General features: G+C 50.8%; 1 protein-coding gene across 5 annotated transcripts in view; it reads left to right on the forward strand.

Moving 5' to 3' along the window:
* Abr (ABR activator of RhoGEF and GTPase) overlaps positions 1-20,394 on the forward strand; it is a 205,384-nt gene that overhangs the window by 178,993 nt on the left and 5,997 nt on the right. For 4 of the 5 annotated variants that reach the window (XM_008828743.2, XM_008828744.2, XM_008828745.3 and 1 more), the window contains 4 exons: positions 16,256-16,315; positions 16,564-16,673; positions 17,604-17,743; positions 19,448-19,582. In XM_008828743.2, the coding sequence (XP_008826965.2) occupies positions 16,256-16,315; positions 16,564-16,673; positions 17,604-17,743; positions 19,448-19,582 (445 nt within the window). Of the gene's footprint in view, positions 1-2,594; positions 2,967-16,255; positions 16,316-16,563; positions 16,674-17,603; positions 17,744-19,447; positions 19,583-20,394 lie in introns of those variants that run through there. The other variant, XM_008828747.3, reaches the window with a different exon arrangement.

Genomic DNA, 20,394 nt, shown 5'->3' on the forward strand with positions numbered 1-20,394 from the left:
GACCCAGTTCAAAGGAAGGGAACTTTAGGAAGCCAACAGTGGGTCAGTGCAAATACCAGCTGCATATCTGTGATGGATGAACAAGGTGAGCAGTTCAGATGGTACTTTCCCAGCTGGTTATGCAACCAGCCATTGCACCTTTGCTGAGGAGATGCTGAGCAAAACTGGGGCCTTGTGGGAGGAGTGAGGTGACTGACTCCCCATGCATAGACTGCCCCATTTCCACAAAGCCATCCTTGATTCCCTCTGGCCAAAAATGATCTCTTTCTCTCAAGTTTCATGGCACTTTATCTGCACTATCCTGGTGGCATAACCCTAGGCTTCTTGAAGGCAGAGAGGACACCTCTTCCATCTTCATGTGATGAATAGTAAGTGCACAAAAGCCCTACTACCTCTTGAGAAGCACCTCCCTCCCTCAGGCTAGCAGTTTTGTCGTATGCTGCCTTTTGGTTCATCTAATTCCTTTAGCCCCTACCCCAGCATCAGGCTCTTAGCCAGACCCTCCATCACTAACTCTTCAATGAAATGAAAGGGGTGAAGATGTGTATGCTGTAGGAAGGAGCAAAGCCTTCCTGGAGGAAACAGATTTGGTGGCAGCTACGGTTGGAGAACTGTCTTGTCCTTCTGGGGCTGAAGGAAGACTTCTCCCAGGTGGGACCCAGGCCCTCTAGTGAGAGACGCATCAGGGAGAATGAGGCCTCAGTTGGACAGCTTGAGCAGGTATTTCCCTGCCTCTGTTGGTCTCTTCACTTCCCTCTCAGGGTGCTGACCAAGCTGTTGTCACTCAAGTGCAGTGACCTTAGGCAGCTTCAGCTCCAGTATGAGGAGGTTCTGTGTGGCCTCTATAGCCCTCCCAGCTGTGCTGTGCAGAAGACAGAGAGGTATATAGAGCCCTGGGAGAAGGGCTGCACTGCAGAGGCATCCAGAGCCCTGGCCCTGGTTCTAGCCCTTCAGGTCTCAGGTAGAGCTCAGAGTGCCACCTGCACGACCCAGGGTCTTTCCCTCAGGGTATCGGGGCAGAGGCTCTGCACTCGAAGCCCACCCTAACCTTGGGCAGGTTGCATTCTCCATTTCTTCAGGTGTTAACTGGGGGTGCTTATTCTTTCATAAAGTTGGGGGGAAGTTGTTAGTTCACCCAGAGGGTCAGCACTGTACCAACTACTTAAAGAAGAGCAGCTCTTATTCTGAGCAGTTCTTGCCTGGCCCTGCCTGTGGTGAAACTACCCCTTTCTCAGAAAGCTCCAAGGACTGAAACTGTCACTGGTTGAGACCCAGTAAGGGTATTCAGATGCCAAGAACTGGTCCCTATGCCCCGATCCAGCTCTTTTTTCTGAATCCCAAGAACCATCCACATTTCAGTCTAGCAGTAATTGTGAACCACAGGGGCTTTGCAAGGGCCTCACTGCTCCTTTCTAGCTGCAACTGCATGACCCCATACCAGAATGTTACCTTTCTGGGCCCCGGTTCTCACACCCTTAAAAGGGAAACAGGAACACCACTGTCATGTAAGCACAGTGGTGTTTAAAAGCCTTGTGTGTGGCACTTGGCTCATTTCCCTCCTACACATGCCCCGCTTTGTAGTGGCATGATGTCCTCAACCCCTGGGTTGTGTAGACCCTCGCCATCTAAAGTTCTGGCTTTTCTCTTGTCTCTAAGCACCACTCTTAACTTGAATGGTTATCTTGAGAATGATTCACCTCCCACTTCAGTTAGAACATTCACTAGCTTACAGGTCACAAGAGCTTACTAATGCTCCCAAGGTGCCACAGTTGCCCCTCTGCCATTTGGGCATCATCTGCCCCTTGAAGCAAAGGCCTTTATTGGTGAGATGCACAGGACTGTGACTAAAAGCAGCAAGGGAAGGAGTACCTCCTACCAGACACCCATGACCAGAATCATGTTTGCTTTTGCAAAGTTTCTGAAGAAAGCCATAGGGGCCTAGTGCCTGCTGGGGCTGCCAGCTAAGATCCTCTTTATCCTGTACATTTGCCACAAAAGGAGGCAGGGTCCACAAGTGTCTGTTAAGTTGGCATTGAGGAGTGTGCCATAGGGCAGGAGTTGTGGGGTAGGGTAGTGGAACTCCAAGGCATTTGCCAGGGGAGAAAACAGCCCTTTATGGCCAAAATGCAGCTTTTACCTAGAACCTTGGCCCATGCAGGTCCCTATTGGCTTGGCCTCATGCCTCCTTGATACCTAGCCCACCCCAAGAGCAGCCTGGTGGTGAAGGAGTTAACACAGCTATGTAGAGGGTCCAGACTGGCTTGTGTTTAGCTGCTTGTCAAACTTTATTTAGTAGGGGCTGGAAGGAGGGTGGGTGAGGAGGAGCGCCAGCTTGCCAAGAGTTAAAGCCCAGGCCTGGGTGGTTTTGGAGGGGGCAGCTCTAGCGTCCTTTGAGGCCTTTGAGTCACTTCCTTCGGTGGGGCGGGAGCACTTGCGTGCCGCCTGCGCTTGACTGTGGCGCACACACTGGGTGTCCCGCAAGCAGGACTGGGGCTGCAGCTCAGAGGAGAGGGCAGCAGGCTGCGGGAGGCACCTCTACTGGTGGTGCACTCAGAGGCTGCTTCCCGCACTCTACCCCGGCTGCAGTCTCCAGGGAGAGGGAAGGAGGAGGAGGTGGACGATTCCAAGGGAGGAGAAATCCGAGCCGCGGAGCCCGAGCCCGCACCACTGTGCGCTTAGCAGCTGCCCCACTAATAGTCAGGGCTGAGCGCTCCGGTGATCACAGCAAGCTGTCTCCAGCAAGCGCTGCTTGTGCACCTCTCTGCATCCCCGCCTGAAGCTGGCCCTGCAGGCTGCCCGCCGGCATGACGGACATCCTGCCTCAGCCTGACTGCAGCCTGAAGGCAGTTTGTGAATCCTTGGAGCACTGCTGCCTGGATCAACTGGAGGAGCCTGGAAGCAAGCGGATGCCCAATACAGGCGCCAGGCTCTGGGGCCGAGTGCGCAGCAAGCTGCTCCGCCACAAGGTGCTAGCAGGGACTGGAGGGGGTACTGGAGGGCTGGGGGGACCAAGGAAGGGCTAGGCTGCTGGGCATTTTCTGCACTACACCTTAGTAGTGTGCTCTGTACCTCTGCACTACATCTTCTAATGGATTCCAGAAGTGCCAGGGCAGAGGGTAGGATGTATACAGGGGTATGCTTTAAGCAGCTGGAACTTAATGGTGAAGGCTAGTGGCTACCCCCACGCCAACTCTGGCTTCCTTCTCTACATCTGTCCCTGTCTCCCCAGAAAGAGGTTTATCTCCTATGCAAGTGGACTTTGCCTAATTGCCTCCTGAGTATATGCTGGCAGGAACAGAAGCAGGCAGGAAGCCTCACTCAGTCTCATTGTCCTCCTAGGAACCCAGCACAGATCCAAACCCCCACCCCCATGCCTCCTTGGACATTGTTGGCCATCCCTTTGCTGAGGGGCACCTCAACATGGTCTGCAATGTGAGCTTCCTTTGTGCAAACTATAGGGATCATTGCCACTAGGGAAGAAGGAGTAGTGGTGGGAGGGAGTGATGTTCTGAGTCTCCGGGCTGAAGACTGCTTCTTCAGGGACCACCCAAATGACTGCTGGTCTGATGCCAGTTGGGCACCAGGCAACTCGGACAACATGCCAGAGGGTGTCTGACCCAGCAGGCAATTCAGACCGAGCTATGCCAGGGCAGACTGCCTTCAGGGTCTTGCCTACAGCCCCAGACCTGAGTTAAGATTAAAGTCTAAGATAGAAGCTGACTGTCCTGCAGCTGGGCAGGCTGCCTTGGGGCTGGTTTTGGGCCCTGGCATCAGGCAACCAAGGAAAAGCCAGACCAGTGCCTAGCACACAGTAAGTGCTTGATAACTGCAGACTAAATCAACTGCCTAAGTTGTCAAGAGGGTGCCAGTCTTAGCTGGCCAGAGCCATGCTCATCCTTCAAGTTAGTGACAGGGAGTCTGTGATGGGGCTGGCAAATCTTCCCGTTGCTCAGAGGAAGACCCTGGGCACAAGATCTGTGTCTGCCAGCACCTGCCAAGAGGAATGTTCTTGGTTTCATCTGCCAGTGAGGCATACTTGACCCTTTAAAAGTGACATCAGACCTAGAAAGTGCTGGGCAGGGTAGCAACTTGAGCTGTCCTGCTTTGGCCCCTATGTCACCTTCATTCTCCCTGGGGACTGAATGAACAGAGCCCTGCTGGCCCCAGCAGCTACCAAAGCCCCTCTGTGCTGAGGCAGCTGTCTGTTGCCGACAGCTCGGAGCCATCCCCTTTCTAGGCCTTGCTGTGGCCAGCACACACCATCCCAGAGCACATCGATTTCCAACCTCAGGGCTGGCAAGAAACTACCCCATCAAGTTCCTGACCTAGAATTAGTCATTCAGAGCCAGTTTACTTGAGTATCTGGCAGGTAGGGTTAAAATTCTAAACCATAAAAGCCATACTTTCAATTCTCCTTTCTAGCAAAAGCTAGAAGCCACTTTAGGAGCTCCCTGGCTAACTGCCTCCAGTAGCATCTGACAGTCCCATTATAGTGATCTCTGGCCGAAGGTGGCAGGCCATCCAGGTGCTGGGCTACTGAGCTGATTGGCGTCAGTACAACTGCAGAGTGGTTCTGGCCCTGGGCTATACTTCATAATTTGTGATTCAGTCCTCTAGCACATACTGTGTGACAAAGTGTGTCAGTGTTGTGGGTACTGTGGATGACAGGGACATCCACCTTCCTGAGCCTGCCTTGCTGTGTAGTAGGCTAGTAGGTGTGCTGGTGGGGGTGAGGCCTGCTTTACCCTTCCCTTCCTTCTGCAGCTGAGTTAACCTATTTAATTCAGAGTGGCATGCCCATTGCCAGGCCAAGGGAGCTGGGAATAGGCAGTTTAGGTGGGGTGGGAGAAAACTGCCAGGTTCTGCCCAGCCTGGCAGGAGGGGCCAACTCATTAACTGTGCCCTGAGGATTTGATGTTATGATTGCTGAAATATCTGTGGCCTTCCTGTTCCCAACTATCTAAAGGCATCAAATGCTGGAGGACAGGGTGACTCATCTGGGGACCCCATGCTGGGGCCGAAGAATCTTCTGATGGAAAGATCCTGATATTAAAACTGAGTCTTTGAAGTAATGTGAAGCATCTGGTTCCAGGGGCCTCTGGTTGCTGGAGAAGCAGAGGAGGAGATACAGTGGCTCTCCTAGGGGCCCAGTGGGGCTGGAGTAGGGTTGCTCATGGCCCCAGGAGAGTTTTGAAACTGAAGCCTCATTCTGGACCCTGACTTGGCAGTTGGTTTGTTGTGTAAGCATTTAGCAGAGAAGACACGTGGCATTTGGGTTTGTGGGTTCTGCCAGTGCTCGCAGTGTTCAACGCCTTTTCCTTTTCTCTTTTTCTTATTTTTTTCCTCTCAAATCATACTCAAGTGGAGCAGTCTCAGAGTTTTGCCTTTCCTCCCATCCTGCCTGTGTCTGGATTCTTAGGTTGAAACTAAGAGGGGAAGGGACTGAAGGAGGAATTGCATGCCAGTCCTGGAGCATCCAAAGGTTTTAATGGGGTCCTTTGTGTCTGCCTTATGAGGAAATACTATTGTTTCTCTGCACCCAAGGCTTCTGACCCAAACCATGCCAAATACTGACCCAAAGTGGAGACTCAACCTGAACTGAGGATCCATGGAGCAGAGGAAGTTAAGGAAAGTCTCTGGGGCCTTTGTCTGCTTTATGTGGCCATGTGGGCCTGAGAAGTCCAAGCTTCCAAAGAACATCTCTTAGGAGAGAAGAAGGGGTGTTACAGCTAAGCCCTTCTGTTCTGTGACAGCTATGCACCCCACCCTGTTTATATAAAGGGCCAGATATAGTACCGAAAAAATGTAAGATGCAGAGTACCTTAGGGTCATTTGTCTGAGGGATCTTGGACTTAAGATGGCCATAGGACAGGTTCTAGTCCCTTCTAGAGAATCATTTAACTTGACAGTTCTGTATATCACAGGTTTGCACACAGATGCATATCCCTGAGACATTCCTGCCATGGAGTGTTGACGGGTGCTAGGTATAAGACGCATAATGAGACCCTTTCTGAGGGAGTGGGGAAGAGAGAAAGACTAAGAAAAATTAAAACGTTTTGCAACAGAAATATCCTGGCTAGCCAGGCATGGTGACACACTCAGAAGGCAGAGGCAGGTGGACCCCTATGAGATTGAAGCCAGCCTGGTCTACACAGTGAGTTCCAAGCCAACTGGGGCTACAGGGAGATCCTGTCTCAAAACAAAAACCAAAACAAACCAACCAAAACAGCAACAACAACAAAATTATTACAGTTATTTATTTAGCGTGTGTGTGCGTGTGTGTGTGTGTGTGTGTGTGTGTGTGTGTGTGCTCGTGTGCGTGCCACGGCGTGATCTAAAATTCATATCACCTGGGCTGGGGAGATGGCTCAGTGGTTAAGAACACTTGATGTCCTTCCAGAGGTTCCGGGTTTGATTCCCAGCACCCACATGGTGGCTAACAACCATCCGTAACTTCAGTTCCAGGGGATCTGACACCCTCTATATATAGGCAATACACTCATAAAAATAAAATAAAATTTAATAAGTAAAATACTTAAAAAACAAATATAAGAAATGTCCTGGCTATGACTGCCTGTTGCTCTGCCTGCTGGCCCTCTTCCCCTCATATTACTATAGAGAAGAAAGCTTGTGTTCTTTTGTCTTTGCCATTTACTGGCCCACTCTCATTCCTATAGCTAGCATTCTTTCAGGCAAAAGGATGAGCACTTCTTCCAAGGGCTAGAGACCCCCTACCCCAAGCCTGCTTCCTCGTAGGCCTCTGTGGGCAGGACCGTGGCCAGGACAGCAAGCAGGAAGTGGGTTTTTTTTTTAATCATTCCTGCATTCCCACAACCACTGTGCTTCCCCGCCCCACTCCCAAATGAGAAACCCTGACTTCTCCACTGGGGCCACATGGATAGTCTCCCAACCCCAGTACTCCCACCTTTCCATCAAACTGGCTTCCCAGAGCAAGCATCTTTGACTGCAAATCTGATGATGTCCCACCCAGATGCAGAGCCACCCCATGTATAGTGTGCCATTTCACAGAGTCCTTGCTCTAAGTGAACTTGCCAAAATGCTATTTCTCACCTGAGACTGGATGGACAATCTGTCTCCCCAGTGTCTCTGATCCTCATATACATCCTACTTTTGGATGGCCGTGGACCAGGAAGAGCTGAGCCTGCTAACCAAGGTGGTTCCTGAAAGGCTAAAATTGCTGGCACCCAGGAATGTGGTAACAGCCAGAAGTGGTGAGGCCTGAGGCCCAAGAGGACAGAGCTGTAGAGGGCTTTTAGAAGGATCCCAGAAACTTCCACAGGTGCTGGCTAGAGAGAGTGGCCACATGTTGGTAAAGGGCACTTGTGTGGAAGGACTCGCCCCTTTGCTGAGCAGCTATATGTTGGGAGCTGATGAAAGACTATTTGGCTTCCCTGTCACAGATGTTCTGGCAACTCCCTGGTGGCCTAGAGAAACACACAACCTCCTGCTCCCAGGGCCTGCCCCAATGTACAGGAGAAAGCCAGTGTCAGTCCTGGATCCCAGGGAGCCTTAGAGCAGGTATATTGTCCTTATCCCTTGGGGAGGAGGGGGTCCCTGGCCCTACTTAGACAGAAGTATGTCCCTGACCTATAGCCTAGAAGCATCTCTATCCTAGACAGTGACGCTAAGTAGGGCTGGTGCCTCATAAGCACAATCAGTGCAGTGATATCCATAGTACTTCTTCACAACAGGTGCCTAAATACCATGACCATATTCCAGGAGGCCTTCTTGCAGCAGCCACAGTCTACAGGCTCATGTGGCACAGGTTCCTAGAGGAGGAAGGGTCCCAGACTGGTGGGAGTTAAAATGTTTCATTTCTCCAGTCCTGAGTCTGCTGGCTTAACTTGCTATGAGACTGTCAAATTTCTTTAACTCTGGTATCAGTGTCATAAGGGAACTAAATGGGATGATCTCTTAGACTCTAGCTCATATGATGGCCTTGGATTTAAGATTGCCATTCTTAAGCCTTAAAACTCTCAACACACAGCCGAGTCTGGATGGGAGTGGTCACAGGGCTGCCTCTGGGCCAAGGTCAGACATTCACTGAACAGGGGAGAAGAGAAGCAAACAGGAATGATTCCCAGCACCCACATGGTGGCTAACAACCATCCGTAACTCCAGTGTGACCCCTGTCCTGAAAGACTCCTGGTAGAAGGGTATTGCTGTCTCCATCGCCACCTCCCAGTCCCAGGACATGCATGTTTTTGGAGCATGTTCTTTGTGCTGGTACAGAGATGCCCGGGCAGCTAGGCCTGGTCTACAGGAGTCAATAAGTAAGGTATAATTTCATGCCAGATGACTCATGAAGAAAAGAAAGTAGGGTAATGGATTAGAGAGGAAGGGTATGAAGGCCTGGCATGGGGAGTTTAAATGATGAAGGTTCAGCCATGAAAGATCTGAGAACAGTGCAGTCCAGGCAAAGGAACCCACAGGGGAGTTCAGACACAGGTGTGTCCAGAGATAAGCAGAAGCCATGTAGAGTATAGGGGACAAAGTTGAGTGCATAGGGCCTTGCCAGCCACCAAGAGGGGAGTCACTAGAGACTTCAGCACAGCTTAGTGGTGATGTGTTTTCAGCATGACCTGGGTACAGCAGTCTTAGCTTTTGTTACTCTATGAGGCAAGTGCTAGTATTATCCATGCTGTTTTATATGTGAAGAAACTTGGGCTCAGAGAATGACCCAAATGAGGTCACATGGCACTTATCAGAGGAGCTGGCTTTCAAATCCAGATAACTTGGCTGTGTACACAAGCTCTCACCTGTGCTACCTGCCTTCCAGCACCTGCCTGGTCCTGTGGATATCTCTCAGGTGACCACTTGTCAGGGTGGCCATGGGACCCATTGAGACCCTGGATGGGACGTTGTGGAGGTGCAAAGTTCCTACTTTTTTGGTAGGGTGTATGTCCTAGCCCAGTGTGCTATACCTTAGTGGGCATAGGGATGCTCTTGGTAATGTATGTGAACAAGAGATTCAGAGAAGATGTGAGACCTAGGGAAGAGTCCATTCAGAGTCACACAGGCAGTGGAATTGCTAGTGTCCCCATTTTCACTGGCAGCAGACTCTGTGCCCAGAACATGCTCCTGGCCAGGGTAAGGGAAGATAAAGTCGGTCTCAGAGAAGGACTTTATAATTCTTACCAAGCGGGCTGGAGAGATGGCTTAGCAGTTAAGAACACTTGACTGTTCTTGCAGAAGACCCAAGTTCGAATCACAGCACCCACATGGCAGCTAACAACTGTTCATAACTCCAGTTCCAGGGGCTCCGACAGCCTCTTTTGTCCTCTGCCAGCATTGCATGACCCAGGTGCACTTAACCTGCATACAGGCAAGACACACATACACATAAAATAAAAATAATAAATAAAACGTTAAAAATAGTAATTCTTACCAAGCAACTCAAGTTAAAGCCTTTGAGCCCATAGTGGTCTTCCAGACCCTTGTCCTTCCAATGGCAGCCAGGGAAGGACCTTGGAAAGCCTCATGCCTTATGCCTTATGCCTACTGCTTTGGCTCTGACCACTCCTTTATGCCCGAGTGACCCATTACCCTTGCCCTTGCCACCCTACTGGCCCCAGCATGGCCCTGGGCAGAGACAGGGCCCACATTTGATTTCTATTTTCAGCTTGGTCCTGGGATAAAGTCTCCATGCTGCCCCTTGGTAGGGAAGGCTGTAGCAGAGCCCAAGGCTGGAGGAAAAGTGGGGGTCCAGAAGCAGCCCAGCTTTGAATTTTGTCTGCTTCCCCTCAAAGTGCAGCCATGCCCAGCCTGAGGCTAAGAGTGTGGTCTGCACAAAGCAGGCTGAGCCTCTGGGATGGAGTGCTGGAAAAGGCAGGTTGCTGTGGTACTAAGAAGCTAACCTGGCTTCAATAAAAGCTTCATTCAGAGCTACTAAACCTCTTCCATATGTGGGCCTTGGGAACTTCAAAGTTCTTGAGAGGGGGAGGGGAGACAAGCAGAGGCATCTGTGGCTGCCTTGGGAGTATATGGACAATCTGTGGTCCCAGAATGCCCTCAGGGCAGCCTGCCTGGACCTGCTGTACCTGTCTCCGAGGGTGAGGGCTTAAAGAGGCATAACTGGCGGGGCTTTACAGTGAGGCTGCCAAGCCTCTGGGAAAATGAGGTGACAGTTTCCTGAGCCTGACCCTGGTCTTTTCTGACCCAGTTGCTGAGCTGGAAGCCAGAATGGAGGCCTGCTCTCCTGCCCCTCCCTGAGCTCAGAGCAGCCACGTTGACAGAATCCTCAGTACCCTGCTCCAGGGAGGCGAGGCAGGCTCTTGGCAAATCCTGTTGCCTACTCCCGCCCTCCTGTGCCTCTCACGCCTGTGGTATGTCTCAATGACAGGCTGGCTTGGTTTCTCAGGGGACCCAGCCCTAAGTGTGTGACCACACTTGTGAGGGCAGGGGAAAGTTAGCCCAGGACAGCCACTGTGTCCTCTGGCATCAGAGTTATAGAAACATACCCACAGCAAACATGGTACATGGCTCAGGTGCTCAAGCTCCTGGCCTAGTTAGCCTGTGTCAAGGGTCCCCAAAAACACATCCAGATGCCTATAAGCAGCTGGTTTCAGGGTCCCTCTTGAGTGGTCTGATGTGCCTTTGCTGCCTCTTAGGGCAAAACTTGAGTATATTGGATTTACTGCACTTGTTAACATTTCATTTTTGCTGGGCATGGTAGTGCAAGCCTTTAATCCCAGCACTTGGGAGGCAGAGGCAGTTGGATCTCTGTGAGTTCAAGGCCAGCCTGGTCTACATAGTGAGTTCCAGGACAGCTGGGGCTACGGGGAGACCCTGCCTCAAAAAGACACACACAAAAAGAAAAAAAAAAAAAGAGCATTTCATTTTTATGAATCTTTAAAACCAGCTCTAGATCTTGAGGGAGGTCTATCCTCCTCCAGAATAGGGCAAGGTAGCAGGCCTCAATCTCTGGGGATGAAAGACAGAGTAGAGTAGGAGGGATAGGAAGGGTGAGAACAGCCTCAAAGGGCAGGAGGTCAGGGGCTGTGCAGGAGGCCCAGCTCCTCAGGGCACCTCTAGTTTCCAGTGCTGTGACAGTGATGGCAGGGGTGAGGGGTAGCTCTAAGTAAGGAAAGGGGTTTAGCCTTCAGAAGTGATGCTGAGGGACTGTGAGGAAGGAGCTGGAGGCCTGCAGGCCTGCTGAACGTTGTCATCAGTGATGTGTGTCATCCTTTGAACCTAAGTGCATCCCAGGGCACTGCTGAAGGCTGCTCTTGCCTCTCTCTCTCCTTCCACTGAGACCAGGGGGGGCTAGTTCTTTCTGTTTGTCCCCAGCTGCTCCTAGAGAAGGCTACAACAGGCTCCTGACTGAAAATTAAACAACCCACATAAGGGCCTGTTGGAAAGTGAAACAGCAGCAATCATTCCCAGAATACTTTCAGCCCCGCCATATAGTAGAAAGCTTGTGGTGTAGTGGAGTGTAGCTTAGAAGTCAGGAACACTAGCTTGAAGATGGCTTTGTCACCTGCTAAGGAATAGGAAAGGAGACCCTAGTAGTAAGAGTGGCCTAAACTTGCTGAGTACCTCCTAAATGCCAAGCACGAGAACCTGGCCAAGAAGTGATGAGGTCACCTGCCTGGGCTGGGAAGAGCTGGGTCTGGGAAGAAGGGTTTCCACATGGAAGGATGTTCCCAAAACTCAGCTCTGAGGGACACTCAGGTGCACAGAGTATCCTCTTCAATCCTTGGAGCTTAAGATCCTCACTCCATAAGACCATGTCAGTGCTTCCTGTCTTAAACATGGGGCCACTTTGGTCTAGAAAGAGAGATAGCCACCTGCAGGATTCTAGCAGAGCCCCTGCATTCTGTGGCTGGGGACCTGGTGCTCTCTCAGACATCAGCCTAAAAGCATTTGCTTCTCTTAGGGAGTGGATGGAATGTGCGGCCATGTCACTGGGCCTAAGTGCAAAGCAAAGTTGAGTTGCTGTATGTCTGTGCTTTGTAACTGCCTCCAAGGTGTTTTATGGCCTGCTTCTGCGTCCTGCCTGGCCTTACCCTGGGGGAGCCTCACTACAGGTATGTTATCTGTCAGATCTGTCAGTCTCTCCCTCCTCACAAGCCCCATTTGCCTCTCTCTTTCAGATGGTCATAGGTTCCCTAAGTGCCTGTTCCTGTGACCCTTGCATGGCACCTGTCTGTTGAGAATAAGGGTCGTACCCTGGACTGACATCCCAGAGACTGGCTTCTGTGCCCAGAGGACTAATCTAATCAGGAAATAGCAGAGTCCACAGTTCCCATGGGTTATAAATAGTCGCTGCAACTCAGGCAGCATCATTTCTCTGGAAAATGTGCCATGTCCCTCTCGGCTCCCCACCCTCCCTTCTCTGTATGTAAATGACATCCTGAAATAGACTGGTTTCTGAAGGCTGCTGGCCTCCTGGGAACCAGCGTCATTGTCAGGGCCCTAAGGAGCTAGGCAGGACTTTCTAAGCAGGTACCGGGGCCATACCTGTAGCAGGAGCCAGGGACATGGCAGTGGTGGGAACTTACAGCAAAACAAGAAGGGGCACTTTAACCCAGGGTTGGTCAGAGCATGCAGACCTACAACAAATGGCACCCAGTAGGACTGTAGTCTTGTGGTTCCCCCATGAAGCCTTTCTAGAAGAGGGGACTAGAACCAGACCTTAGCATCAGGTTTTTCCTATTCCAAAAGCTTCCAGGAAAACAGATCCATGTGGTGGGGAAGAGAGGAAACAGGAAGTTTGTGCCTGAGGTAGCCAGACACCAGGCTCCTCAAGGAAGTCTAATGTCTCTTTTCTGAGAGAATCATGGTGACGACAACTAACCATTGCAGGTGCAGGTGACAGGTTTGGCTTATTGCACAGTCCCGTGTAGCTCTAGCAGAGAGGGTGAGTCAGAAAAACTTGAAGGTACCTAGTTCCCACTCCCTAGGTATTAGACACTGAGCAGGTTCTTTGCATTGTTTAAGTCCCTGTGTCCTTGTCTAGTCCAGAATGGGATTAGCTGTGAAAGCTTAAACCACACTGGTAGGTAATGTTGTGCAAAGGGTTTGTCAAACTGTCAGGCAGCCCTGTGAGATAGACACAAATACCCCCATAAGAAAATTGAGGCCCACCCAAATTCACATGGCTGAATGGGAGACCCAGGACAGCCTGGCTCTTAATCTCTGCCCTTTCCAAACTTGGACTACGTCACTCTAGGAACACTGGCTCAGTCTAGAGGAGATGCCAGGTCATGGGGGGTGGGGATGCGGTTAAGACAGGAGAGGGATGTAAAGTGAATCTGCCTAGGTATCAGGAACATGAAATTGCCAGAGTTTTCTGCTAGTACCTAGAGAGACCTGCCTCCGAAAGAACTGATCACAAGCCAGCCGTCATGGTGCACACAAGAAATCCCAGCATTCAGAGACTGAGGCAGGAAGATTGCGAGTTCCAGAGAAGCCTGGGTGTAACATAACAAGACCCTGTTTCAAAAAAAAAAAAACAACACAGATGCAAGGGATCAAGGGATACATCTGTCTCAGTCAGCTGGGAAGGGCATTTGAGATCCCTCTACCTTGTGTGGACCACTACTGGGGGACAGAACTGAGAGCAGACTGGGATCCAGTGTCTATAAGACCTAGCAGTCTGGCTAGGGTGAAGGAACTGTGGGAGGCAGCCTGTGCTGTGCTGCACGTCCAGGAGTTTCTGAACAAGAGAAGTTGGGGCTTCTTTTGGGACACCATAGGACCCTTGACCTTGAGCCTTTTGGCTGAGTGCACCTGAGCAATAGGCAAGATGGTAACTATCAGAGGACCCCACCTGGGGGGTGGGGCTCTGCCCAAGGGAGAGGATTGGGCTTGGTTCTCCCCGTGCTGCGTTCTATCTTCAATTCCATTCCTCCTTTGTGCAGAGAACTGACTGTTGAACACAGGGTCTGGGCCCCTGCAGGCCCAGAACCAGCCAGGTACAGCCCCAGACCCCATCAGAGGTGACTGGCACATGAAAGACCTGGGCTGACCCACATTCAGCTTGCTTTCTGTGGGGGTAGTGGCCCAGAGGGACAGACATGACCCTGAAGGTGCAGAGATCTACTAAGGGCTAGGAGGGTAGGGAGAGAGAAAAGGAATTAAGTTGCCGGGCGTGGTGGCACATGCCTTTAATCCCAGCACTCAGGAAGCAGAGGCAGGCAGATCTCTGTGAGTTCAAGGCCAGCCTGGTCTACATAGTGAGTTCCAGGACAGCTGGGGCTACAGGGAGACCCTGTCTCAAAAAGACCAAAAAAATAAATTAATAATAATAATAATAAACAGAAACAGTTTCTGCCTGTCTCATTGACATAAAGGTCCTCAGAATGTTATTTTGCTACTTAGTATTTATTAAAATTTGTAATGTGTCTGAGCTTTTAAATGACACACTAGTAATGCTTGTAATCCAGAATGTTTCACATATTTGGAAACTTGTAGTCTCAGGAAATTTTTCACTTGTGTATTAGATGTATTTTAGGAGCAAACTATAACAGGGTGGTAAGTACAAGACTTGAAAATATAAAAGCATAAACTGAGGGGAACCTCTTGAGAAATGGAATAGAGACATAAACACAGAGAAAAAGACAATGTAAGGGAAAGGTGAGCTCATAGCCTAGTTTTGTGGTACTTGCCTATAATCCCAGCACTTGGGAGGTGGAAGCAGGAGGATAGGGTTCAAGGCCAGCCTCAGTCAATCCTAGACTATGTGAGAACCTGTCTCAAAAACACAACCCCAGCACTTAGGGGGCAGAAGCAGGTGAATCTCTGTGAGTTTGAGGCCAGCGTGGTCTGCATAGCAAGTTCCAAGCCAGCTGGGGCTAACAAGGAGATCCTGTCTCAAAAAGTCAAAAAAACCAAAAAAAAAAAAACTGAGCTCATTCGTGTGTTTTTAAGTGGATGGTGGTGGGTGTTGAATCACTATGGCAATTAGATTCTGCTGTATACATTCAAAGAATGAAGTAACCATTTTAAGATGTCAATATTTATATTATTCTGGAAATTATAGTCTCTATAGCTACTTAAACTTACCATAGAAATGTTGGGATGTTGACTTTAAAATGTGCTGGGGGTGGGGGCCTAGGTAGAGTGCTTGTTTAGTATGCACAAGGCCCTAGGTTGAATCCCCAATACAAAAAATAAAGTGCTAGGGAGCACATAATTTTTCCTTCCTTCCCTCCCTTCCTCCCTTCCTCCCTCCCTCCTTCCTTCCTTCTTTTGTATTTTTTGAGACAGGGTCTCCCTGTAGCCCCAGAAGGCCTGGAACTCGCTATGTAGACCAGGCTAGCCTCAAACTCAGGGATCAGCCTGCTTCTGCCTCCCGGGTGCTGGGATTAAAGGCATGCGCCACCACACCCAGTGGGAATACATTATTTTTCAAAATTATTTTGTGCACATAAGTAAAAAGTATTTTTTTTTAAAAAAAGGGGAAAAAAAGCAGGGCATGGTGGCACATGCCTTTAATCCCAGCACTTGGAAGGAAGAAGCAGGCGGATCTCCAGCCTGGTCTATATACATAGCAAGTTCTAGGCCAGCTGGGGCTACAGGGAGACCCTGACTCAAAAAGACAAAAAAATTTTTTTTTTAAATTGAAGGCCTCTGAGTCCCAAACAGTCCCAACACCTGTCCCTCCCTGGAGCTCCAGCCCAAGTCTAGGGGGCTTCCCCTGTGGAGGCTACCTTGCTTGAGAGCCAACCATGTTACTTAAGCTAGTGCATTGCATCCTCAAAGCGATCCTGTGAGGCAGGCCCTATTACTAGCTGCGGTGTATGGGGATAGATTACCTGGTCCAGATCCTGCCTCAGGGCAGTGCTGAGCCAGGATTCAAACCCAGGAGCCTAACTCTGGAAAGCTCTTCACTTCTGCCTTCACTGCCTTCACAGTTGGCACCCCACGTGCACAGATGAGGAGCTACCTACTCTGTTGTGACTGAGCAAGTTGCATGCTTTTTGAACCTTCAGTTCCTACTTTTGTCCATCTTACAGTGTGGTGGTCAGGAGCCAGAATAATGTGACGGGCACAGTGCCTCATAGAAGGTACCCTCTTCATTATGGGATTGGGGGGCCCTTCACTAGCCAAGGCTTGTGGGGGCCTGTGGGCTGGAGCCATTCTGACAGGTTGATTTAAAGATAAGCATTCTAGCTTGGGCCTTCCTGACCCTTTAGCTGGCTTGTGAGCGATTGCCAACCAGCAGGGAGAGTGCTGGCCTCTGACCTGTCCCTTCTTCCTCTCTTATGTTCCCTCTTTCTCTCTGCAGTTGGATCCACAAACTGTAGAAACCAAGAACTGGCACACGGATGTGATCGAGATGAATGGGGTAAGTAGGGACATCTGAACAGCGGCCAGCATCCCTCCCATCCTCCTCTGGGCTCTGAGCTGCCGCCACTTCTCCTATCCCAGTGTTCTCCCCTCTTAGGCCACATCCTTCCCTCTCCCAGCTGCAGGTGTGCATGGAACCCTTCAGGCTCCAGGGAGCCCTGTTTTCAGTCCTGGAGAAGGAGGCCCCTTGACAGAGGGGAGGGAGGGACTGCTGGGAAACTCATGCCTACTTCACCCTCTGAACAGATCAAAGTGGAATTCTCCATGAAATTCACAAGCCGTGACATGAGCCTGAAGAGGACCCCATCCAAAAAGCAGACCGGTGTCTTTGGGGTGAAGATCAGCGTAGTGACCAAGTAGGTGCTGCCCTGCCTGGGGGTCCAAGTGGCACAGCCTCTAGGTGCTGGCCAGCTCCTGCCTCCTGATCCCCTGCCCCTACCAGCAACATATCAGTCAGTCATCACAGGCAGTTTAAAGGCCAAAAATGACTGCAAAGTGTGGTCTCTGGCTCCCAGGGCACTTTAGAAATAAGTGAGCCAGCATGGAAACAGTGTGCAGTCTCAGAGGGAAGCCAGAGTGTCTGCTTCCTGCAGTAAATGAGAAGATGTGACAGTGACTGTAGGCCCACATTGGGGCTTAGCCACAGCAGTCAGCTAGAGGCAGGGGTGATTAGCTAGCTGTCCCTTGGGCAAGGACCATACCCTTCAGGTCCCACCACCCCTCTGGGCACTTTGTTCCTGGGTCCTGACCTGCCCTCCTCATGTGGATTAGCTGCTTAGCACCTCATGAGTTTTTTTTGTTTGTCTTTCCCCTTCATTTTTTTTTTTTTTTTGGTCTTTTTGAGACAGGGTCTCCATGTAGCCCCAGCTGGCCTGGAACTCACTATGTAGACCAGGCTGGCTTTGAACTCATAGAGATCTGCCTGCATCTGCCTCCCGAGTGCTGGGATTAAAGGCGTGCGCCACCACGCCCAGCCCCCCCTTGAATATTTTTATTGCTTTCATTGCTAGGGTCTCACATTTGCTACAGAAGTGCTCTGCCACTGAGCTGCACCCACCTCCAAGCATTTGACTCCAACAGGACATTCTTTCCCAGTCTTTGGCCTTTTTCCCTACCATGTCCTCTGCTATGCCTCAGCAGGCAAGCTTTGGTGGAATGGGATAGCCTCTTCTTCAGTCCTTTCCTTGCCTTGACTTCTGATCCCAGAGGCTAAAGCTGTGGAGGGGGCTAAAGGGCACCGCCAATATGGGAGGCTCCCTCCACTTCCCTGTACCCATGTCCTGTAGGCGGGAGCGCTCCAAGGTGCCCTACATCGTGCGGCAATGTGTGGAAGAAGTGGAGAAGAGGGGCATTGAGGAAGTGGGCATCTACCGGATATCAGGGGTTGCCACAGACATCCAGGCGCTGAAGGCTGTCTTCGATGCCAGTGAGTGGAGGGGGCTGGTGGGAGTGGGTGGTATCCATGCAGCTGGTTGGAGAGCAGCCTTGGCCTGTGCCCTGTTTCTGAGTCCCCATGACAAGTACAGTGCCTGCACCTTCCCATTTCATCTTCCTCCGCTCTTAATATCTTCATTTTTTAAATTTTTACATATTTTTGTGTATACGGGTATTGCCTGCATGTAGGTGAGTGCACTCGTGTGCAATGCCTACAGAGGTCAGAAGAGGCTGTCGGATTCCCTGGGACTGGAGCTATGGACAGTTGTTAGCTGCCATGTGGGTGCTGGGATTCAAACCCAGGTCTTCTTCAAGAACAACCAGTGTTCTTAACTGCTGAGCCATCTCTCCAGACCCAATTTTTTCTTTTGTTTTTGGTCTTTTTTAGTCTTTTTGAGACAGGGTCTCCCTATAGCCCCAGCTGTCCTGGAACTCAATTTGTAGACCAGGCTGGCCTTGAACTCACAGAGATTCGCCTGCCTCTGCCTCCAGAGTGCTGGGATTAAAGGCGTGTGCCACCACACCTGGCTAGCCCCAATTTTTATATTTTTATGTGTATGTATGTATTGCGTGCATGTAAGTAAGTGCACCCATGTCATGCAATGCCCGTGGAGGACAGAAGAGGCTGTCAGATCCCCTGGAACTGGAGTTACAGACAGTTGTTAGCTGCCATTTGGGTGCTGGGATTTTGAACCCGGGGCTTCTGCAAGAACATTCAGTGTTCTTACCCACTGAGCCATCTCTCCAGCCCCTCCACTATTAATTTCTTAACCACTGCTGCAAATAAAGAGTGGAGCTCAGGAGGCCAAGTCATTTGCCCTGGGTTACCCAGCTTTGTAGGTTTTTGAGCCTGAACTTAAATTTTTTTTATATATTTTTTGTATTTTTATTTTTTTTATGTGTATGAGTGTATTGCCTGCATGTATGTGAGTGCACCCGTGTCATGCAATGCTGCAAAGGTGAGAAGAGGGCGTTGGATTCCCCTGGAACTGGAGTTAAGGACATTTCGTAGCCGCCCATGTGGGTGCTAGGAATCAAACCCAAGTCCTCTCTGCAAGAGCAGTCAGTGCTCTTAACTGCTGAGCCATCTCTCCAGCCCCGTGACCTTAAATTTACACCTTTCTGACTCCAGAGTGCATGTTGCTAGCTAGGTTCCTTTCTAGTGTCTCCAGGTCCTGGTCACATAGGGCAGGCCTGCCTCCACCTAAGTCCCTCCTCGGAGTAGCCTGCCTGGCCTTCTGGTTTCCTCTTCCCTGTCCTTTGAAGTCAGGCTGAGGCAGCATACCCAGTGCTCAGGATGCCTGAACTGTGCAGGCAGCAATGAGTCCAAGTAGGGCAAGGACAGGATAGGGGCTGAGATCATACTGTTGTATGGCTTCTCAGAACATGAGTTCAGGTGTGTGCCATGTAGTGTGAATATGGCTATAAGACTCTGGGTGATAAGTTGCAATCCCCTCCTCTCCTGGGAAGCCACAACAGATGGACCCCAGCCTGCCTCCCTGCTGCCCCTTACCCAGGATGACACAGAACCTGTGGACACCACCTATGTCCTGCCTTTCTAGGGAAAGGCCAGAGGCTGAAATGCAGTGGGAGGGAATGTAGGGGACAGATCTAGGGGACTGAAACAGGACTGAAGGCTGCCACAGGGGAGAAAGAGATGACTGAGAGGCCCCTGACCTTGCCCCCTCCTCTACAGATAACAAGGACATCCTGCTGATGCTGAGCGACATGGACATCAATGCCATCGCTGGAACCCTCAAGCTCTACTTCCGAGAACTGCCAGAGCCCCTCCTCACAGACCGACTTTACCCAGCCTTCATGGAGGGCATTGGTAAGGCTCCTGGGTTCCTGAGGGTTGGCTGGACCAAGCTAAGCCTCCTGGACTGGAGAAGTAAAAGAGCAGGAGGAGATACCTGAGGCCTGCCTTGCCCAGTTGCCTGTCCAGTATACTGCCTGCCCCAGTCACAGCTGAAGGGCTTGAAGGAGAGGTACTGCCTGCTGGGGGCCTGGGGCCAAGGATGAGGACTCATCTACCTCTCTGCCTGTGTGTCCCCAGACTGGCCCTTTTGTGCCTCCTCCTTTCATATTGATCTGCTTGCCTGGAAACACAGGCATTTAGGGAAGAATGCCCTGAGCTAACAGCTCCAGCTCCTGGGCCAGAGAGAAAGCTGGTTTGAGCCAGAGGACATTGAGGACAGCTATGCTGAGCCCTTCAGGATGGCTCTCCTCATCTCTGCCAAGGGTACTGGCCAGCAGAGTTCCTGCATCCACCTACCTGGGCTACATCCAGGCCTGCCACATCCTCCCGTCTTCTCCAGAGGCAAAGCTCTAGGAGTGCTCAGTCTGGGTACCAGCATCAGAAGTGGCTGACAGAAAACATCCCCATCCCTAGCAATATGCACCACCACTGGATTAAACTAGCATAGGGTAGGGGTGGGATGGCACTGGAGACGTAGCCAGTACAGGAGGGAAGGAAGAGGCTATTCCTCCAGCCTGCCTTCTGACAAGTCATGGTGAGGCATTCTAGGAAAACCTGCCACTAACAGCCTGCCCACATACCAGCCCCCCACATCCCCACCTTGGGCTATTCTTCCCTAAGCCCCTGCAGCTTAGGTTCTTCCATAGTACAGGTGTGCCTTATGG

This window comes from Nannospalax galili, unplaced genomic scaffold (genome assembly GCF_000622305.1).
Source record: "Nannospalax galili isolate Female #2095 unplaced genomic scaffold, S.galili_v1.0 scaffold212, whole genome shotgun sequence".
Lineage (NCBI taxonomy): Eukaryota > Metazoa > Chordata > Mammalia > Rodentia > Spalacidae > Nannospalax > Nannospalax galili.